The sequence below is a fragment of the Stegodyphus dumicola genome, chromosome 1, assembly GCF_044657685.1.
Source record: "Stegodyphus dumicola isolate Sdum_Otavi_A_Nest chromosome 1, ASM4465768v1".
Lineage (NCBI taxonomy): Eukaryota > Metazoa > Arthropoda > Arachnida > Araneae > Eresidae > Stegodyphus > Stegodyphus dumicola.
The window spans coordinates 195,783,491-195,806,412 of record NC_140768.1 but is presented as its reverse complement, the minus strand read 5'-3'; the positions used below and the strand labels follow the sequence as shown (position 1 = coordinate 195,806,412).

At 33.1% G+C, this 22,922-nt stretch overlaps 1 protein-coding gene across 8 annotated transcripts in view; it reads right to left on the bottom strand.

Moving 5' to 3' along the window:
- Positions 1-22,922, bottom strand: part of Cadps (calcium-dependent secretion activator 1) — a 295,482-nt gene that overhangs the window by 198,210 nt on the left and 74,350 nt on the right. For all 8 annotated transcript variants that reach the window (XM_085824507.1, XM_085824512.1, XM_085824515.1 and 5 more), the window contains 4 exons: positions 17,789-17,928; positions 14,471-14,537; positions 6,448-6,556; positions 756-947 (listed from right to left, as the gene is read on the bottom strand). In XM_085824507.1, coding sequence (XP_085680633.1) covers positions 756-947; positions 6,448-6,556; positions 14,471-14,537; positions 17,789-17,928 — 508 coding nt within the window. The remainder of the gene's footprint in view (positions 1-755; positions 948-6,447; positions 6,557-14,470; positions 14,538-17,788; positions 17,929-22,922) is intronic.

Sequence of the window (22,922 nt, the reverse complement as noted above, 5' to 3'; positions counted from 1 at the left end):
TAAAACTTCAAAAGTAGTTGAAATTGTAATGTAAATTAATAGCCCACAGCAATATTAAAAAAAAAAAAAAAAAAAAAAAGATCATTATTGTTACGAATTTTGGAGCAATTATATGTAAAATAGTTGTATTTTTTCCTGCATAATGCATCATGAAAATCTAGAGAGACACTGTTTTGCCAGAAAAGTAAGAATACAGGGGCTTTAACATCGAGTAAATGGCTATCTTTTTAATTTAACAAGATGCCACCATTGGCGAGGAATCACTAAAAGTCGCACGACCATTTACCGATATTTGGGTCTGGTCCCTGTATCACCGTAATAGGTACTGTAACTGAATAACTGTAACTAACTTTATATGTAAATGTAACCATATCCAACCCACCTATGCCTTCCAGTTATTTCAAGAAGCAGAAAATACTAGAAATAGCCTGGTTGCTGGTTGAAAACTATATAAGACTGGAAACAGATCGCTGTCTCAGTTGTTATTAGCTGTTCAGTTCAGTGTAAGTTTGGAGCACTGAGAATCTCTGGGTTAGCTTTGCTCTTTAGATGCCTTCTGCACTGCATTGTGTTTAACATTCTTACTCTTTGTTCACTTGACATCAGGAGCAAAGAAGTTAAGAGTCTCAGTCATTCTTAAATACAATACAATGTATTGAAGTCTGTACGACAAATATACATTTTAAACTAGACTCTCAGTTTTACAAAAAATGACCATTTTGAACTATAGGATATATGTTTTTCATGATAAATACCTCCTTGAAGCCTAGAAATAGTGGAATTTTTGCTAGTCTGTGGTTGAATAAGTGGTGTTGGTTTATGGGACTGGCCTGTTGCTCTGTACATAGCCATAACCCATAAATGGCATTCATTTTCATCATCACTGGCAAAGAGAACACTATCTCCTTCTTTGACCGCATTGAAGAAAAACCTCCCACCTTCAAGATCTAAGGAAAAGGATTATAAAATTAGAAGGAATGCAGAGAAAATTTCAACTGCATAATTTACAGAAATGTATAAAATGTAAAAATATTTTGCTGACTTTTATAACATCAATACACATATATAGAATACAGATATAATAAAGAAAAAAGGAATCAATATAGTTTCATACTAAAAAAAAGAAGAAAAAAAGCACATTTTTATGTTTCATTTAAAAGCTGTCTTTGGGTACAAAGTTTAATCAAATTTTTGCTCTTAATAAATAATACTGCAACTTGAAAATCATAATGAGGATTTTTCAGGCATTTTTCAAATGTGCATTTTTGCGACAATTTTCTGGATTATGCTGAATATAAACCCTTTATACTTACATGTGTTATTTCTTTCTTCTAAATAATTCAAGTAGCACAGTTAAATGATATATTTACACAGTGTAACAAAATACTTTTATATATTTTTGCACGAAGCAAAAAATATTCTTCACAGGAGGGAGCTATTTTTCAGTGCTCCCATACTATATTTCTTTCATAAAATATTATGTTACATCAAGGATTTCAAATTAAAAATAATTTAAACTTATCATTGGCTACAGACATGTTCATAAACTGAAGTTTCATCAAATCGCTGCAAACCATCAGAACAGCCCAAACAATAACAGCACAATACTATATAGCTCCAACAAAGTAGCTTTCAATAGTAAATAATTTTTTTTCATAATATACAAGAATATTTACAGCTTTTTCACAACAGATTTATGTTGAGTATTATAAAAGAGAAAATAATTTCTATTACAGGTAATAAACTATAATAGTCCATACCAGGTATTATAAAATAATTAAAATAATTTTCTTAGTGTTAATATAAAATAGATTACTGTCAGGTATTATATAAAAGAGTAAGTACTTGGGGTTAGCCTACATATAAGGGTGTCCTTTGCAGGGTTCATACACATTTCCTTATATGAAAATTAAGGACTTTAAAGGACTTTTAAGGACCACCAAAGAAAAAATTAAGGACCTATCAGCAAACAAACAAAAAAATGAATAGAATAAAGCAATTATCCATTTATGAAACTAACAGAAGTGTGTATTATGCACTATTATTAAATTCAATTTAATACTTAACATAAAACAATTTTAAAAATTAAACTAACTCCCTACAAGTTATGAAGTAGATAACATTAAATTAAGAACATAATTTCTTAAAAAACATGTATAAATGTATTTTACACTAATAACAGCCACAGATATTTTAGAGATTTACATGATTATTATTTAACTTATTTGATATTTATTTAAACACAGTCAACTACTATTACAATTGCAATATAAGAATATTTTGCAGATTAAAATAACAGATTTGTAAACATACAATTTATTTCTTTGGTTTATTGAAAGATACTAGAATAATAAACTATACAATAAAAGTTACAAAACATTTATGCTTTTTTTAAAATCTGAATTTTTTCCAGATATTTTAACATCTAATTTATTTATGTCTATTTCCTTTTCTTTAACTATTCTTCTAAGTTCATTTGCTTTGATAAACAAATCAATGTTCCTGCTGTTCTCGGCTTCATCTGCTAAAAGCATCTATCGTAGCTGCTGCTGATCTCATTTCTTTATTAATTTCGATATTAAGGATACCTCCAGAAAATTTTATGTAATCAAATACTGTGCATTGAGAAATGTATGATGAGTCACTTAAATTTTCAATTTCAAATGCTTTATTTACAGAGAAGCCCCTTTCCACAGAGGCCTGTCCATGTGACAAGATAAGAATCATTTTCACTATTTTCCATACTTTAGAATAGTGAAAATCATGAAAATAAGAATTGAGAAATGTGTCAAAGGATAGATTTTGAGGATCAAAAGTAGAAAATTCATGTAAATTTGTCTTAACTACTTCGTCTAGAATCTCTCCAAACTGCAGCAGAATTTCATCACAATTATCTTGTAAAACACGTTTACTCTGCCTTAATACCGTTAGAACTATTTTCATTTTGTTCTGGGCTTTTTCTGGACTTTTAGCCATCAATTGTGGGTCTATACAAGATACATTTCGAATAAGAGAATAATTTATTGGACATTTAGCCATTAAGTGTTGTACCATTGTTAAGACAAATTGTTAACCTTGTTCTAATGCAAAACTTGCAGCTTGTTAAATGTCCTTCTTGCGGCATTTTTTATTCATTAACTGCTCAAATAAACTTTACTTTTATCATTATAACAATTTGAATCATTAAATTAAATTTATAAAGATTTTTTGATTTAGTTATTTTTGAATATTCTAGTTTCAAAACTTTAAAGTGCTAAAAGCAATCATTTACAAGTTTTAAGATATCTTCAGCTAAAAAGGGAATAAGTGGTTTATCGCTTTGATAATATACAAGGAAAGGCAATAATATTTTTGACAGAGAGAGAAAAAAAATTTAATTTTATAAGAAATGTTTTATCCTTAGTTGCCTCCAAAATATTTGAGATGGATTTCAATGAATTTTTTTTTTAACTGCCCCATTTCAACTTAATTAATTAATGTATAGTAGCAAGTCATCTCATATTTCAATGGCTCTTTCAACTGCTGGGACATTTTGCAACCATCGGTAAAAGCAGAACTTCACAGCAGAAAATTTTAATTAAAACATTATTTCTTTATCTATCAGATGATGGAGCAAAGATAAAAATTCTGCAATAATTGGTTTTATTGTTAAACAAAAATGTATGAATTTTTCTTAAGCATTATATTTGAACACTTAAAAAATGTACTATATCAATAAAAAATTGCGACATTACGAAATCGATAAAAAATTGCGACATCACAAAAGGCAAGCATTCCTGCAAAGATTCCGTTACATCGCTAAAATTGCCATGAGAATGCGATATTGGCAATACCATGAACACGTTTTCTCCATGTAGCAACCACTCCGCTTATCGGTCATTTTCTTTTAATTTATTAATCTTCCATTTCTTTTATTTTTTCTTTATCATTTCAACACTGACTTTTTATTCAGGATTTAGCTTTTATTTTAATTTCTAGTTATAAATAGGTGAAATTCGCTTAGTAACAAAAGATAATTTCAATCATTATCACAATGAAATTTTATATCGACCAACTATTTGGATAACTAATGTGATATTAAAATTCAATAACATTCTTCTGAAAGCAGTATTCCTTTTATAAAAATAATTCTAGTACGGTGCAGCCTTGGTGCAATTTTGAAAATTATCGCCAAACCAAAATGACCAGTTTAACTACCCATCGTATATGTCCCGTTTAATGCTCATCATAAAGTCGCCAAAAGTACCCAAATCCCTTATGCAAAGGATACCTTGCGCATAGGATTAAACCAAATACTTAATTGTCTATTGAAGCTTCAAAACGTATTTCCGAACTTCACTTTTTTTTTGGCTAGCGTTACCGAATTCGCCCTTGGCGACCTAAAATAAAAATGGAGCCAACAGATTTCCCGCGAAATCGATAACAGACCCTCTGCAGAAATAAACTCATAATTCCGATATCCCATACATATATGTGCAAAAAAAAAAAAAAAAAAAAAAAAAAAAATAATAATAATAAAATAAATAAAATAAAATAAACTCCGTAGAAAGTGATCAAAAATTAATTTATGGCTTAATTCAAACACAGAAATTAAGGTAAGCAAAATCGTGTAAAAACAAATTGAAATGATAAAACGAAACTTAGCTTTCATGTGAATTTTCAGCGCTGACTCTCCCATTCTAGAAATTTCAATTTGTTTCAGACAAAGACCTCATTTAGCTTTATAAGGATTGTCATCCATCAATATCCAGTCTTTGTAGTCAGCTTGATGAAGCCACAGTTTATTGAAAATGCACTTTCCAGGCATCTCGTTCCTATTGGCGTCGGAGGGGTTGTGGCCTTCCAGGTTGGGATTGTTCTAATTTTGGCAAATATTTTCAGAATACTCCCTTTTTTTTTTTTTTTTTTCCTCAAGCACCTTCATCATCACTTTCGCTTCTTAAAGAACTTCCAGCTTCATGCTTTCATCACAATCTGCCTAAATTTATGGATAGCACCTGTTTCGAAAGACTGAGCAAATAGCCAATCAGACACCCAATACTTTCGTCCTAGGGTAGCTAACTGTTTTTTATCATTTACAACGCAAATCCGCCAACAGATTGGAGCCGTGTAATTTTAATTCCATATTCATGAGAAATCGCAATTCACACTTAGAATGGCAATCATTAGAAATGATAAGAAATGTCAAATGAGCAACATTAAGGACCGTTTATTCATTTAGACCAAAATTAAGGACTTTTAAGGACCAAAAATCATTTTTGAAAAAATTAAGGACTTTTAAGGACCGTACGAACCCTGCTTTGGATTATCGCTAAGTTGTTGTTTCATTTATCGCCACGTTGCTGTTTCATTTATAATAACCCAAGGTAGTTGACTATCATGGAAACCCTGTTATGATGTAATTGGTTGCATGATTGCAGTGAATTTGACTGATGGGAAAAGATTTATAAGGGCTTGTTTGTGTGTTGGATGTTGGTTAGAAAGTACGTTGCTTATTTTATGGTTTACAGAGGAAAATGGCTGAATGTGGCAAGATTAATTTGAAGTTTCTGTACGATTTGGAATGAAAGGGGAAAAAGCATTAATTGACTGACATGTAAATGAAGGTTTACTTAGTAGCCATTATAAGTGTCCTGTTTGTATGACGGAAATGTGTATGGTCGAACGTTGGAAGATACTGGCACTAAGAGAGGATATTTTTAACTCTTATTTGTGTGAATTCATGTGGTGATGTCAGCATACAGATTTTAGTTCAGATAATTTTAGGAAGTTTTTGGATGCTGTTAAGGAATTTTGTGTTCCACGGACTGAAGACACAGAAATTTTTAAGTAAGGTAGGTGGATATTTCCTTTGCATAGTGCTAAGATGCTGTAAGATGACTTTCCTTTTTTATGTTATTTTATTCTTTATAATTATACTATTAAATCCTTATTATTATAAGGGAGGAAAAAAACTGCTTCACTAGATAAATTTCTTTTCTTTTTTACTGTACGAATATATTTTTATTACAATATTTCTTACATATATTCTTAAGTTTCCAGTTAACATTTGTTATTGAGTTCTGCTGATTTCCCAGAAATTTTGAACACAAGATTAAACATAATTTTTTTTTCATACGATTAAACATAATTTTTTTTTCATGTTAAATCTGCATGGTATAAAATGTGATGGATTTAGTAAGTTTTTACTTAATTCTCAAAATTTTAAAATTCTTCACATAATGAAATATTAAAATAGTACTTTTTAAAATTTTACATTTCAATAGAAAATCAAGTGCAGGAAATTTTTATCAGGAACTTTTAACATTCACAACATTTTAATAATTTAATTCTTATTCTCCGCTTATTTTAAAATAATCAAACAACTATTAGTTTCTCTAATCTTATAACAACACAGGATACACAACAATATATACACTTAATTCAAGCTAAAAGTGTACTTCTTACCCATCACTGGTTCAACATAATCTACAGTGTACCCGTCTAGCTGCATCATCTCTGTAGGCTCCGATTTCTTTTCTCGATAACTGCACATTGCGAATGTATACTGTGAAACCTAAATTAGTAAATTAAACATTATTATGAAATTTTCTATACATGTAAATAATTTTAATGAAATTATTGGTGAAATTGCAGTACCTTTTGTATAACGTAACACGAAAAGTCTGAAAGACAAAGCTCTGCAGTAAAAATCAGATTCTAGGGGCAAGTCTATTTAACATTGTGTTAAATGGCTATCTCGGTAAGCTGGCAAAGTATCACCGAGTTGGTGATGGTTTTCGCAACTAATTTTTGTAGTCAAATTTGCAGTACTTTGTGTTACTGAGAACAGGTAAACGAGTTGGCTTTTTTTGGGGGGGGGCATTTGAGAGTTGTAAAGCATTTCTTTTGGTAAAAATATTTTATTAATCTATCATTGGCTTTGCGTCCATTCAATTTATTATGCATCCATATGCATGCAACAATTTTTGGCATCAGAAGTGGGACTGAATGCTGGTAATGAGACGGATGGAGAAGCAACTGAGATAACTAGTGCCAGCTTTTGCTGCTTTCACAGAAGAGATGAAAGTGGGCCAAAAATCCATTAAGGAGGGAATGAAAGCTGTTAAAACGACATGTTAGGCAACCAAGAAGGTATGAAAGCTTTCAAAGAATAGATGAATGGGGGCCATCAAATCAGTTTAAGAAAAGATGGAAGCTAAAACAGGTCACGAAGAAATGAAAAGAGAAATTATTGCCATAATAATAATAATAATAAATAATTTAAAAAAAAAATCAATTTCAAGGCCATGGATGGCAGACTAGATATGGCTGAATATAAAGTTGGAGAAATTGAAGAAAGAGTTTCTGCTGTCAAACAACAAACTGATTACACAGTTTCTGCTGCAGTCGCCAAGAAAGTTGACAGCTTAAAAAAATCCATAATAACACCAGGTGACAATTCTGACACTTTTTAATTCCTAGCCATGTCTTCTCATCCCACTTTAAAGCTATGCACATAGGATAGAAACACCTCCTGGTAAGTACACAAGACTCAGTTTTCTATAGTTGGTAGATGCAAATGGATAGGATTCCCAAGTTAAGGCTTGTCCATTTGTCACTTCTCTGAGAGCAGATACCTTCCAAACCCAAAAACCAAAGGCTAGAAGCTCTATCCGATACTTTGAAGCTGCGTTTTGGCGAGGAGTGTTTAAAAGACTATAGCAGGCTTCAGTTAAAATCTCACCAACAGAAGCCGAAAAAAAAAAACACTCCAGAAGCTTGCCCTGAATTTTAAAAGGTTGTGTCATCTCGCTTTTTCCCGACTGCCAAACAGAAACAAAGGAAATATTCTCCTTGCAGTACTTCATCGATGGCATCTAGGATCCAGAAATACAGAAAGACCTGAGAATAGTGGATGTCAAGAATTCTAAATGCATTTTTCATGTATGCCATGAAATTCGAGGCAGCCTTGCAAGCAACTTATAGAGACTATCACCCAATTAGAACTGCTCAAGTAAAGGAGCCAATGGATCAAGTGACTGATCATCTAGACAACTTAACCAGGAAAGTCAATGCTTTGAGCAGAATATGAGAGCAATATACTAAGCCTATAGTGCTGAAACTGTAATGGGAGAGGCCACATATAAAAGAAATGCAGAACCCCTATGGCAAGGGAAGTAACATCATTCCCCATAAAGAGAGAAACTAATTAATGGCCATTTCCCTGGGACAGAGATTGCCAGATATTGACAAGACTCATTTTAAAGTGCTTCAGATTTCTGCAGTGAGTGGCAGCAGTAGTGGACTCTTCATCATGGGATACAGCAATGGAGTTCCTAGCAATACAACCATTGATACTGGAGCCAATTTTAACAACATGTGGAAAAGTACAGTTCGACTGGAAGATAAATATAATTAGATGCTGCCCTGCATTACTCTACAGACTGTGTCCAGTGATAAAATCAACATCAATAGAAGATTAAACATTAACATCATATTTGGAAATGCTGCCTACCCGAGTATGCAAGGGTCGGCATATCTTGGCAGATATTACTGACCCTTGAATACTCGGGATGGACTTGAAAGAAATACAACATTTCCTTGGACTTTATAAATAATAAACAACATTCTGCCTCTCTAAACATCACCCTGTTTGAAACTAAAGATGAAGGAGCTAACACGTTGACTGCCGTGGGGGTCATCGGAGGCCAGCACTCGACCTAGCTACAGTGTCATGGGGGCCACTGGTGACCAGCGACGCGACCAACAATAAAAATATATAATTGGAGTAAATATCGATACAGATAAATTTTGAAATAATAACTATTGTTACTAAAATGTTTTGAAGAGTAACAGATCGCAAAAATTTAAACAATAAATCGCAAAAATGGTCTGCAGCTCCTTGGGGGTGAGCAGTGACCCCTACCAGGAAAAATGCATTAACCCTCTGAGCGTTACGGGTTTAGCCTTGAAATTTCAAAGTTCCTCAAAATGTCATGAATAAGTGATATTTTCTTGATTTTAACTAAAAAATGACTCATTTTGTACCTTGATTCCTTTTCCTCCAATATACATCCAAACTGAAATCAGATACATTAAAAGCTAGCAGAAATTTTCATGTATAATGAACGTGGAAGGCAACCTTCTATATGGAATTTTACGGCCTTACACTGAGAGGGTTAAACACGATTACATAACTCACCTTATCTTCTGTAGATAATATTTCAATACAGTATGCATCGAATAATAAAAAATTTATGTTGATGCCATGGGCCAACCATGTAAAATGTGCATGGCATTCAACGTGTTAAAACTGTCCACTAAATCACAGTTCAAAACAATATCACAGAACCAGCAACAACAGAATTTTTACTTCCTGGATCTATAGCTCAAAACAGAAATTTTGGCCCAGTATTATGGAGTATCTTAAGAAATGTAACAGCCCTAAAAGTGTATCAATAGGCTTGACACTCATTGACCTATCAAAGACCGTCACCATGTATTCCAGTGAACTGCATTAAATGAACCAATAGTTCTCCAATTTCCAAGTCCACAGAAAGCCTAACATGGAAGTTACTGTAAGTTACTTACTACTCCACAACAAAGTGATGAAAAAAAGGAGTGCTGCAGAACATGTCATTATATTTCTCCTCTTCTGATGTAGGTCGAACCAGACTGGAACAGCACAGAATTTACACAGGAGATCATCCATCAATGAAGCAACATCAACAATGTCAGCAGATTGCTACACAGGAAGAGGTATGAAATTTTCTAAAGGGCATACAAGAAAGCAAAATTAGCCTTCAGCAAGTCTTTGGGCCTCTCTTGGCGTTCTGATCAGAAAGAAAGATGGTTCAACTAGATTTTGCATTGACTATCATTAATTAAAGAGCTTAATGACTGACAATATTCTGGAAATTCTTTCTGGAAGCAAGCGGCTTTAGATGCTTGGTTTAAAGCATGAATATTGGCAGGTAGAGATACAACCTGATGACTGAGAAAAAACAGCATTCATTACCGGACAAGAACTTCGGCAGTTCAAGGTGATGCCATATGGATTATGTAATGCACTGGTAAAATTAGAATTCCTTATGTTGGGATGTCTTTCCTAAGAAGCCCATATGATATACAGTCAAAAGTCTTTAATCCGGACGTCCATAATCCGAAATGATCTATAATCCGGACCTCAAAGCTACAAACTTTCCGTGCATGCATAGACGCAATATAATACCTTTACGCATGCGCGATTAATGTACACTGGTGGGCAAAAATTAAGGACAAAGTCGAAAAATTAGCATATCAGCTGAACGAAGAGGCAGAGCGGACAGAAAGACCAATCAGGAGATTAAGTAAGGTGATGTACGGTAGCACATGCGCAGATATGCAGGTAGACGTAATGGGGGAGTGTCTGAGTAGTATAAAGCATGTTGTCGGTGTAAGATCACTATTTCTGGCAAAGAGATTGCACGCCGTATAGCAGTTAAAATCATACCGAGTTGCTGCCTCAGCGAGAAATGGCGAATAATTAATCTGTTAGACGACATCTGGATGCTTTTACCCGAGGTCGAATCATTGGGAAGTTGGAGGAAGCCGCAGTGTGACAAGTATGGCTGCAGAGTTCGGAATTGCTCACAGCATCGTTTCACGACTTTGGAGACAATTTCAAACTACAGGAACTGCTATCCGGGGGTTTAGTAGTGGTCGTCCACGAGGAACCACACCCGCAGATGACCGGTATATTGCCTTACAGGCCAGAAGAAACAGGCGGCAGACAGCAGGAGAAATCGCTAGACACACGACAGAGGCGACTGGATGAACGATATTGCGTTTTACCGTGGCCAGAAGACTGCACGGTGATGGTCTGTTTGCACGACGCCCTGTACGGTGTGTACCTCTAACGCCTGCCCATCAGAGAAGGCGTTCTCTGTGGTGTCGGGAACACTGGAATTGGAGAGACAATGAATGGGGACGAGTACTCTTTACAGATGAGAGCAGATTCAGTCTGAGTAGCGATTCTCATTGCATACTCATCTGGAGAGAGCGGGGAAGCCGCAATCATCCCTCGAACATCATTGAAAAGGACAGGTATGGAGGTGGCGGTGTTCTCGTTTGGGGAGGCATCATGCTTGGTAGTCGTACAGACCTTCACATCTTCGACGCAGGTTCAGTCAATGGGACCCGTTATTGTAACGAGATTCTTCTTCCATATGTGCGTTGCATCTTTTTAGAGGCGCTATGGGTCCGCAGTTCCTTTTCATGGACGACAATGCACCATGTTATTGCACAGTAGCTGCCGAACAGCTCTTAGAGAGTGAGGATATTGAATGTATGGATTGGCCGGCATGATCTCCGGATCTCAATCCCATCAAGCATGTATGGGATTTTTTAGGTAGACACTTGACAGCTCGTACCTTACCACCAGTAACGATTCTGGAGCTTTGATTGGCGCTGCAAGACGAATGGGCAGCAGTGCCTCAACAACTCATTGACACTCTCATTCTCAGCATGGGCAGACGCTGTGAAACCTGCCTAGCAGTCAGGGGAGATCATATCCCCTATTAAAGACCGGATGTTTCTTGCTGGACACCCATCACAGGGATGTTTCGGCCTTCAGTCGCATTGCGCTCCATGCTACTTTTTCAATAAAGCTTCTTTTTATCCCTCTGATTTCTCTTTTAGTAAGTGTTGCTTACATTACTCATGTCCTTACGTATTGGGGATCTTAAGGTATGTGTTGATTTGGAAAGCTTTTGTACAAAGTTATATTGAAAAAACCGTCTCATCCTTAATTTTTGCACACCAGTGTATAATGGACAGTATAAGCTAAGCTAAAATTAACTAATTATCTATTTCAGTTAATGTTGCAGATTGGGTTGTTCCTTAATCTTCTCATTGAATCCAGCTTATCATATTTTGCAGACTGTTAGAGCGATCTGATAAAAGTAAGCTTGAACTTTCAATTATGCCAAAAAGAATTCTGATTCTGAGCTGCCAAAGGATCTACAAAGCAAAAGCATGTTTCGATGTCCATCAAACAAAAAGTGGAATTGCTGCAAAAAAATAAACTGGAAGTTGATCTATCAGGACTATCCTTATCTTCAGGGCAGATGTTTTTATTTTATTTGGCTTATAATTCCTTACTAAATGTAGTATTTCATCTCAATGTACTCCATCTTTGATATGATTTAAATCAAATTCCTCGTCATTATAAATATCACGAATACCCATCAAATAGTTTTCTGGTTGCAATTTTCTAATTTTGACTATGCGTAATGTAAGCTTTACGCATGCGCGTGTTGAAAGAAATGTTTAACAAAGTAAAAAAATAAATATATATATATATATATATTTTTTGTAAATTTTGATACCCTTTAGATCATAATTGCTCTTTATTTCATAAATTACGGTTTCATATTTTAATTTTATAATTTCTGCATGCCATCTTAGATTTAAACTGATGATCTATAATCCGTAAAAACCGATAATCCAGAATCGCCGAGGTTCTGACGAGTCCGGATTAAAGACTTTTGACTGTATCTGAATAACATCATCATTATTGGGAAGCATTTTGAAAATATTAAAAAGAAGCTTCAAAAATTCAAGGAAGACAATCTAAAATTAAATCCTCAAATTAAGTCTGCTGACATCCTGTGACCTCTGCTATGAACTGCTGATCACAACAAATACATCTTTGTTGTCAATAATTACTTCACAAAGTGACCTGAAGCTTAATCAATCCTGATTTCGAGGTTGTTGTGATAGCAGAGATAATGTTACAGCAATGGATTTCCAGGTTTGAAGTGCTTCTTCAGTTACATTCCAGTCACGGAAGGAATTTTATCTTGTCTGTAATTAAAGAACTCTGCAGAGTACTCAGCACAGACGAAACCCAAACGATGCCTTTACATCTGCAATCGGCATGGTAGAGAGATTCAACTGAACCTCCTTAACAATTAAGATATTAACACACCGAATAAATATTAATTTAGAAGTCAAACAAAAAAAATCAGCATTATATTTTCAAATTTGAAATATCAGTGAAATGTTTCACTGTGAAAATTTGAAAATATAGTGCTGATTTCTGTTGTTTGACTTCTAAATTAACATCCTTAACAACCTCTTGCTGATGGTTTCCAAAAATCAACAGGAAGGGGAATTTTTTCTCAATATTATTCATCATGTAAGTTACTGATTTCCATAAATTACTCTGACAATCTTTTTCAAGTGTTTCTTAACTTAAGCAAAATCAAGGAATATTGCACGAACTATTAGAGTATTAAAACACAACCAATGTTGTAAATGCTAGAAATTTATTAATTTAACACTTACAAAGAATTTTAAAATGCTGTGTGTACAGAATTTTTTATTCAGTTTAGTCTGTGTTCCCTAGTCTTCCACTGGACATGAAAAATTCAGCTATCCATGAACTTCTTCTTGGATTTTTGAAAGGTTGAGGTTTCGAGAACTTATCTAACATGTTTAGCTCTTAATTTTTGCTTAGTATTGTTTTAAATTAGTGCATGACATTGCCACAAAATACATTAATCATTATGTCCCTTTCAACTTGGAAAGCCACTTTCAAGCTGTGACCTAGACCTCTTTTCATATCGACAGAATGGTTATAGTAGGGGTAGATCATCTGTATTTTCTCTTCCTAACCAGAATAAACTTCCTTGGATTTCTTCTTTGGCCTGTTAAAGCAAGACCTGTGTCTCTTCACTTGTGATATAAAATTTAGAAATACATTGACTTATATGTTCCTCCTGTGCTGTTTGTGTTTATTTACACACAGGGGCATTTTTTTAAATTTGAGTTAATACAGAAAATAAAAGAAATTTAACTCCACATTAATACATGACAAAAATTGCATCCAATTTGTAATGGAACATTTTTCAATCCATTGAGGCATTCAGTACGCAAGGCACCACTGTACTATAAAACTCAAAAATGGAAGAAATAAATATAATTTTTTAATATTTCTATGGTTTCTACCCTCCAATATAAGAGTTAACAAATCAATGAGATTGCACACATGAATTCCAAACGATGACAATAGCTAACATAACAAAGATGGCACAAATATCTGAATTTTGAATGAAAAGAGTATCTGATATAAAAAAGATATCCAGATGGACTCCAAACAAAGAGAATATGGTTGTTTTTTCTCCCACACAAGATTACAGCCTAAGTAGTTTTTAAAAACATTCTAAATTAATATGAGTTTAATTAGTATGAAGTAACATTTAACATAATAATACTGTTAATTAAATTATTTATAAAAATGGTTTTCAATTTATTTAAAAATATATATTTCCAAATATGCACTCTTTTTAGAGGTATAAAATGATTTATGTACACCAAAATAAATAATTTATTCATCAATCAAACAGAAACATGAATAATGTTTTTAAATTATAAATTATCACATGGAAACAATGAAATTATTTCCTTTTAATAATGCAAAAAACGGAGTAAATGCCATTCTTACTTGAACCAGTAGAAAGTATCTTTTTTTCCATTTTTTCCATACCTGCTTTCCCTGCGCAAATAAATACCTGTAAGAAAAAAGAAAGCTTGTCCTTAAATAATAAATTTTAAATGCACACAAGAAGTTCTATCATTCATTTTCTTTGCAATACAAAAGACTTTTGGTCAAAATATATGTTCAAAGAAATCACTGAAGCAATAATGTGATAATTATCTTATTGCCATATACAGAGGCCATATACATGTTATAACTCTAAAACATCCCTTGCCAAGTATATAACAAGTTTTCAAAATGTGATTTTGTACATAATCTTTACCTTAATTATTTCCATTTAATTTATACACAGCAAGATGCAGTGTATCAGCCATGTTGACATAACAATGTATTCTTTACAAGAAACCATTGACACTGCAAAGAGTTGCCAGATATGCGTGACCAGGCCAAGTTACAATCCTTTCACTCTTATTAGCAGAGCTGCAATCATGTACTTATCGGTGTTCATCATTTATTTTTTATTTACCTTTGCATATGCATTTCTTTTAATCCCATAATTTAGTATGACATCTGTGAAAATGATGATGATAAGGCGGCAAAAGACACAAAATTTTGACACTATCTCAGAGAACTGAAATTTATATAAGTTGAAAAACTATACACAAGTTTCATCACTTGCATGAGAATTAGCTATAAATGAATTAACCGTAAGAAATATATGGGAGAATGAAGAAAAGATCTGGTCTAGGGTCAAAGCTTCAGGTCATATTTCTGCAAAGGTTGCTCAAATTTTAAGAACTTCGCAATTGGAAAAGATGAAAAATATATTAATAGCTTGGATTGACATCAAGTAAATGAAAACTCTCAGTGTAGATAGTATTTCTATTTGAAATAAAAATATCAATTTATCTTTCATCTTAAATAAAGATAGCCAATCATCAGAGAAAACTAACTTTCAAGCATGAGAACTTTTAAGTGCTACTTTAATCTGCACAATGTAGAGCTTTAAGGAGAAGCTGGTCTGTTGATAAAGCAGCAGCACAGAAATGCAAACTCAATTTTTGAAATTTATTGAATTGAGGTGTTATGTTCGGCAGCAAGTTTTTAATGCAAATGAGACAGGACTATTTTATAATTAAAAGTGTGATGAAACTACATCACAAAGGCATAAAAGGCTGCCCCATATTTCAAAGTTATAAAGGCTAGACTTTATTTATTTTAGCAAATGCATCAGATGACTAAGCACAAGCAGTTGCGATCTCAAATGCCTAGTGCATTGCAGAGGAAAAATTTTGAGCAACTCTCCATAATGTGGAATAAAAAAGAAAAGCTTGTGTAACTAAGCAATCTTTAATGACTGGTTCAATAATTTATTTATTAAAGAAGTCAAACATTACTTAGAAACAGCAAAACCTGATCTTTACAGTTCTCATATGTTCCAAAACAGGATTTTGAAACTCTCACAAACACTGCATTCAAATATATATGTTTTATTCCTCCCATTTCATTAATCCACCCAATCGATTAAGAGATCATAAAACCACTCAAGGCCTAATATGACATGCATATTTACATCACTGCAAATAAAGCAATAGAGAAAGGAAAGCATGATATCCTAATGCCATTTGAGAGCCAATCCACATAAGGCAATGCACAGAAATCATTAAATTCTCATGGGAACAAGTGAATTAATCAACAATGAATGCTTGCTGCCATCAGCTCAGGCCAGAAATTGTCTACAATTTAAAGGATTTACACAGATTCAAAATAATGCCCCATTCACTAGAACCATATTCCTGTATTTCAAAAGAGAGTAATTCTTTGAAAACTGGCACTGGGAGTTCAGCTGAGAGAGGCACTAGGCATAAAACTGATGGTAAAATATTATACTCTATTTTACATTTGTTTTTCTTGTTTTATCCTGTATGTTTTCATTATACAAAAGTAACAACTATTTGAGTGATCATTGGGCTTTCATCAAATCATATGGAAATTTAAAACGTGTTCCCTTCATTCACATCCATAAACACCTGACACACAGCTTGCACACTCTTTGTGAAGAGCCCATGATTTATCGTGATCAACAATTTTTACTTTAAAATAGGCAAAATAGGCTTGCCTCTATTTTAAAGTTACTTGTTTGATGTTCATCCTTTGACTGAGGAATATAAAACTGCAACAAATATAAGAAGACTAATCAGGGTTGTTTAAGCACTTATGATGCAAACTAGCAGAAGCAGACATAAGGAAAGGTTTCAGTTCATATATAAATAAAAACTAAACATTGTTAACCTTATACACAAATAAGAACTCGAACTACATGTTGAAATGTGCTTCACTATATAAGAACGGCACACAACATCTCACTACAGTATCTCAGGCATAAATAAACTAGTTTAGACAAGTGTGCACTTGTCACTGGTCTCCTACAGGGTCATTCACTTGGTGCTAATTGGAAGGTTCATGTCAGCCAGTAGAAGAGAGGTAGTACTTCTTATGACCTAAATTTGACGCCATGAAGAGTGTTCACATCATGTGTACAGGGAAAAACTTAACATGGTAGAAGAAAACTAACTACAGTTTTGAAATCGATAATGCCTATTTAACTCTAAAACAGCTCAAAGATAGATCTCAACAGGAATTATGTTACAAATTGTTCTCCAGTGTTATTATTTAGTCACTGTAGCCCTTCTAGTAGCATTCATTATGAGTGCCTAATATCTTAGCAATAATAATACAATAGCAGAAATTTTGATTGCCCAGACTGTATAATGGCTAGGGAAGCCTACTATGGTACCAAAGGGCACGGGTTCGAATCCCAAGTAAGACATGAAAGTTTGTAAATGTATAGTGTTGGTGTGGCATGGCGGCACTCTATGCAGCGTGCCAAAAGTCATCTCATGTGGATTGGTGGGAGAGGAGAGGGGTGGGAGACCCATGGATCCCCCCGGGGTGCTCTCACTCAAAATTGGGGGTGGAAAATAGAAGTCCAAACTCTCTTTGGAGTAGGTTTTGGCAACCATTGTTCCATGTAATATAGACAAGACAACAATAACAGAAATCTTGGTTCAATAAATATATCTAAAATATATGCCCTTGTGATAAATGTTGATAGTATACTGAGCAAGATGCCCATGGAGTTGGCACTGTTACAAGTACTGCCAAATACACATTTCTGTCTAGGCTTGTTTTAATACATTTAGCATGGCAAGCAACTTTATATTATGAGCTGATTAATAAAATTAAAACAAGCACTTTATTAAAGAATTCAAAAGAAATCAAACTGGCAAGTCACAATAAATAGAAAACAAAACTCAAACTTACCCGCAATGCTTCATATTTAGAGGCTTATCCATGCGGACAACAATCTTTATTCGTAAATCTTGATCAGGGGCATTTTTGGGAACTATCATTTTGTACCATTCAGGGGTTTTGGGACTTAAGGGAGTGGGTTTTATAATTACCTACAGATTTGGGAAGAATTACAGAAAGCATTAATACTAAAATATAAAATTTTATGGAATTATAAGAACAAAATCTAACACAAGGAAATTAATTTGTAACAAGTATAGACCTAAAAAGACCATAATCAGTGAACAGTTTTAACAAAACAGAAACAAAAAGTATTAAAAAAATTTTCTTAAGCATATGTCAATGTATTCATATTTGAATTAAAATTAATATTTACTGTTTGGAAAACTATCAGAGTTACAAATTAAATAACAAATACTAAAAATGATCTACATATACATATTTATAGAAATAAGTTAACATATATGAAAAGCACAATTAATTTATAATTTTGAAGTAAACTCACGATAAATTTAACTTCTCTTAAAAAGGATTACAACTAAAGAAGAACTGATCATACTTCATGGCAAATACATCTTTTTCCACCATTTTATTTCACATCTGAATTTGAAAACAGGATTTTATAGGTGCCATTTAATAAATGAATGACTAACTAAAAACAGTAAATCATGGTAACTACACGATTACCAAAAAATCCTACAAAGTCAAAAAATGGAGAATTTAATTCTCAATAAGCAGCAGCAGGTATGCCATAAACGAAGTTTTTCTCCAAACTAATTGAGATTTTTGCTAGTCACTTTTAAACATGGCTTGATTCATTATTGATGGCTTGGGAATAGCACCATGCATAATGATAATAAAGTGATTAACATTATATTCATGTCAACCACAATCGCACTTCCAGTTCTTAAGTGACTGTGAAGGGTTAACATTTATCTACCTAACCTAAACAATAAATAAAGATCCAGTGTTGCTATGTGTATGTCATCTAACAAGACTTAAAATAAAAGCATTGATATTGCTCACTATTGGGGCTGAAGAGGCACTTTTCTTCCAGGCAAATTAAGGAGGCATTAAGGACCATCTGCCAACCCCTGGACAATACAAGAACAAACTGAAAAGTTCTGTTAATACTAAAAATTATTGAACACATTTCAATAAATAGTTTTAAACGTCTTTTAACCCTTAGAAAGCCAAGCCCTTCAGCTAACCTGTATGCTTAAAATGCCAAAACATCTGAAATTCCATTTGAGATCATCAAAAGTTTGTTATCCCTCCCCAATCAACGAACAAAGATGTTTTAAAGTCTCATGGAGCACTAAATGCACATGTGTGTGACAAGATTAACAAAGCTTATGTTTACAAATTTCCACAGGTCATAATAAGATTAAGACATAAGCAAAGCATTGAATTTATGCATGTTTTGATACATTTGTTAAATATTACTATAAATAAATAAAGTCTTTATTCATATGAGATTATTTGGAAGCTCCTTCAAAGCAAAATGCTATTCAAAAATTTCTGTGCAGTACCAATAGATAAAGATAACTTACATGGACCTAATTATTATACATACACCTTTATTGTAATAACTATTTGCAACAGAAGTACCTACATATTTATCGGGTCAGTCGATAAGTTCATGCGCATTAAGAGTATGAGTGGAATTCACTATGAAACATTTATTAAAACAATACAATTTTGAACCTGTTGAAACTTGTCATCATTTGACTAGCATATTATTCAGTTCATCACCAACTTTCATAAATATCGAACACATTTTAGTACCCATAAGAGACGACTATAGATAATCAGTACAAACATGCTGGGCTACATTTTTTATTTTCGTGTGGTAAATCTGCCAGGTTTGCAGCGATAAAAATTAATAGTGTACATGGGTGAACAGACTACTAGTGTAAGGAGTGTCCAGAAATGGTTTAAAAAATTTTAAGTTGGAAAAAGCAGCATTGATGATGAATCCTGTTTAAGCCGTTTTGAACTGTTAGAACCAAATCAAATGATTAATTCAGAAATTTATAGTGAACAACTTTGCTGTCTAAAATCGGAATTGATCAAAAAATACCCACGATTGGTGAATATCAAGAAAGTGTTGTTTCATCATAATAATGCTAGACCGCATATGGCTCGAACAATGCTGCAAAAAAATAGTGACTTTAATTGGGAGCATTTGCCACATCCTGCTTTACTCCCCAGATATTGCCCCAAGTGATTTTCACTTATTTCGTGCTTTACAAATTTTTTTACTGGGAAAAAAATTCTAAACAAGATGTACACAACGAACTTTCAAGTTTTTTTGCATCAAAACCAGAGTCTTTCTACAGCAGTGGCATAAAAAAGCTGCCTGTATGATGCTGAGACATTGTAGACAATGGAGGAAAATATATAATTGATTAAAATGTTAAATTGTGGTTTTTTTTATATTATTTAAAAATTTACCAAAAAACGCACACGAATTTATGGACTTACCCATACTATTATTATTCACCTACCTATAAAAATTTATCTTAGTTTGAACTCGGTTCAATTCCAGGTCAATAAGCTGGCTGCATGGGCATTTTCGTTCCTTTCTCCACACATAACATGTATACAAACCAATTCCTCTAAAAAAAACCTCCATGAAGGCATCCCTCCTCTTAGGCAGATAGCCTTCATGTGCTTTGCCATAATTAAATAAACCAAATTATTATTATTATTATTTCTTTATTACATATATTATTGACTGATGGTTATCAGAAGGGGGTGTTATGAAATTTTAATTAACTATGAATTTTTAATTTAGTTTTTTATTATATTCTTTTAACTTTAAATAATAATTAATATGATGACAGTTGGTACTGTGGTGGTCACATTTTATTTTTACAGATATACCCAGCAGATTCAGAGAAAAAAAGGACATACTATAATGTTTAATATTTGAAATATGGTTTTATTCATTCAACCCTCAAGCCAATATGCATGAGCTGGTACATTTTCAAGGGCATCAAAACAAAACACTGATGGGTTTTGCACCACTTGCAGTATTTCATCAGTTATTAGTAACTTGAGAAAACTGCATACCAATGGATAGGAACTGATGTTGCCAGCTGTGAGTGAAATTCTGCATACAGTATTGTACAAGCCACCATCTGATATTATTAAAAAAAATCCATTACGTAATATCACAATAGAGACAAATTGACAAAATGTCTCAGGATACGGAGAGTTTTCTATGTTAATGGACTAATGAGTTTCCTTTACAGCTTGATGAGTTGCCATTATCAAACAATGAACCTTTATGTCTTGCATCTGTTTTGCTGTGCAAAATATAAAAAAAAAATGACAAGAACTATTATTTGAAGGGAAAAAAAATAGGAATGCATACTTTTTTACTTTTACACTGCTAAGGAGGACTACTGACCGGGAACAAGCCCTTGCAGTATGATGTCCGCCCTGCAGACATTTATTAAGTCTAAATTTAAAAAAAAAAAAAAAAAAAAAAAAAAAGAGTACAGAGTCACCTCTAGATACTCTTTCTTTTTTTTTTTTTATAATTTTTATTTTATAGGAATGCATACTAAAGAAAATCTTTATTTGATATACTGAGGTGCTATTTTAAAGGAGAAGGTATCCCTTGGTATAATATCATGTCTGTTGCTAAGCGGTGGTGTCCAGCTACTAAAAGTTGATTTCATATTTGAAAGAATTCACTGACAACATTTAGTTGCAAAAAACCAGTGATCGTTTTTGTTGCTCATTACAGTATATAATCAGCAGTTAACAAAATCAGAAGCAATACTCTCAATGATAAGATTCTTTGGGAAATAAAAATGACAAATATTTATTATTGCACACGGAAATTAGTTGGCTATAAAAAGTATTTGTCTAGTAAGATTTTATGACCTCTTTGACTCAACACTTTTTTAACACAAAGATATATTACAAGAAAATTTATTGAAATTTATGAATGATATAGTTTATTTCACCCATTTATACAATAGATTAATTAAATACCATTTATACAATAGATTTATACAATAGATTATACCATTTATACAATAGATTAATTAAACAAATCTACAGCCTCACGGAGATGGGGTGAATTTGATCACTGCAAAATCCATTATTTCTACATTCTTGTCAAAATTTTCCTTGCACTAAAAAAATTTGGGACAGAGACAATTCTATCAACTTCCAAACCTTTCCTCTGTGGAAACGAATGATGACAAACATGATAGTATTTTGTGAGCATCTGGAATCCCTTAAAAAATTTTACATATAAATTTCAAGGTATCCTCAGTACTATCAATATGGATCCTAGAACCTTTCTCAAACCCACAAATGGTAAAATTACACTGTAGAAGGAACTGTCAGAATTGTCAACAAATGAAGTACTAAAAAAAAGTGGATTTCAAGAATTTTAGTTTCAAAAGCAAACTTCAGTATTACATCTGGCTTTATGGGTTGTATCAAAGAAGATTTTCACTGCATTCCCATTATCCTATTTAGCTAGAAGATGATTTAGCGATTTATTTATTAACAAAGGGAGAGACAGATTGTCAATAGTAGAGCATAGGGATTTAAGACTGCTAATGACAAATATAACACCAAATATTGAAAAATTTGAGCCATTACACCAAGCTCAGCTCACTCACTAATTTATTTATTTATACAAATGCCAGGCATTTGGCCACTAAGCCATTAGTCTTGATCTTGCTTCCCAGTATGTAAGAACAATAGAATTAAAAGATAATAAAGCAGTGCATTCATCAATAAGCTCCTTATCCAGGGACTGTCCACAGTTACAAAGAGTACAGACTGAAGAATCCTTAAGTTGAGTTTTAAAAAGATGGCAATCATACCCAGTCAAAAGATGAAATAATGCCATAGCTACACTCACTAATGATTATTATCTTAATTTTTTAATAACATATATTTCTTAAACTATGTGCAATATACCAATATTTTAATAACTTAATAAAGTATATCTAAAAAAAACTGTCCTTGTTTTACAAAATATAATATAATATACTCCACTTATAAGAGGCACCATTAAATCACTGCTTGCAAAAAAAAAAGGCTATGACCCAAAAAAGTTAGAAAACTGTGTGTTACATTATTGATTTCCGAAATTTAGGTATTTACTCAT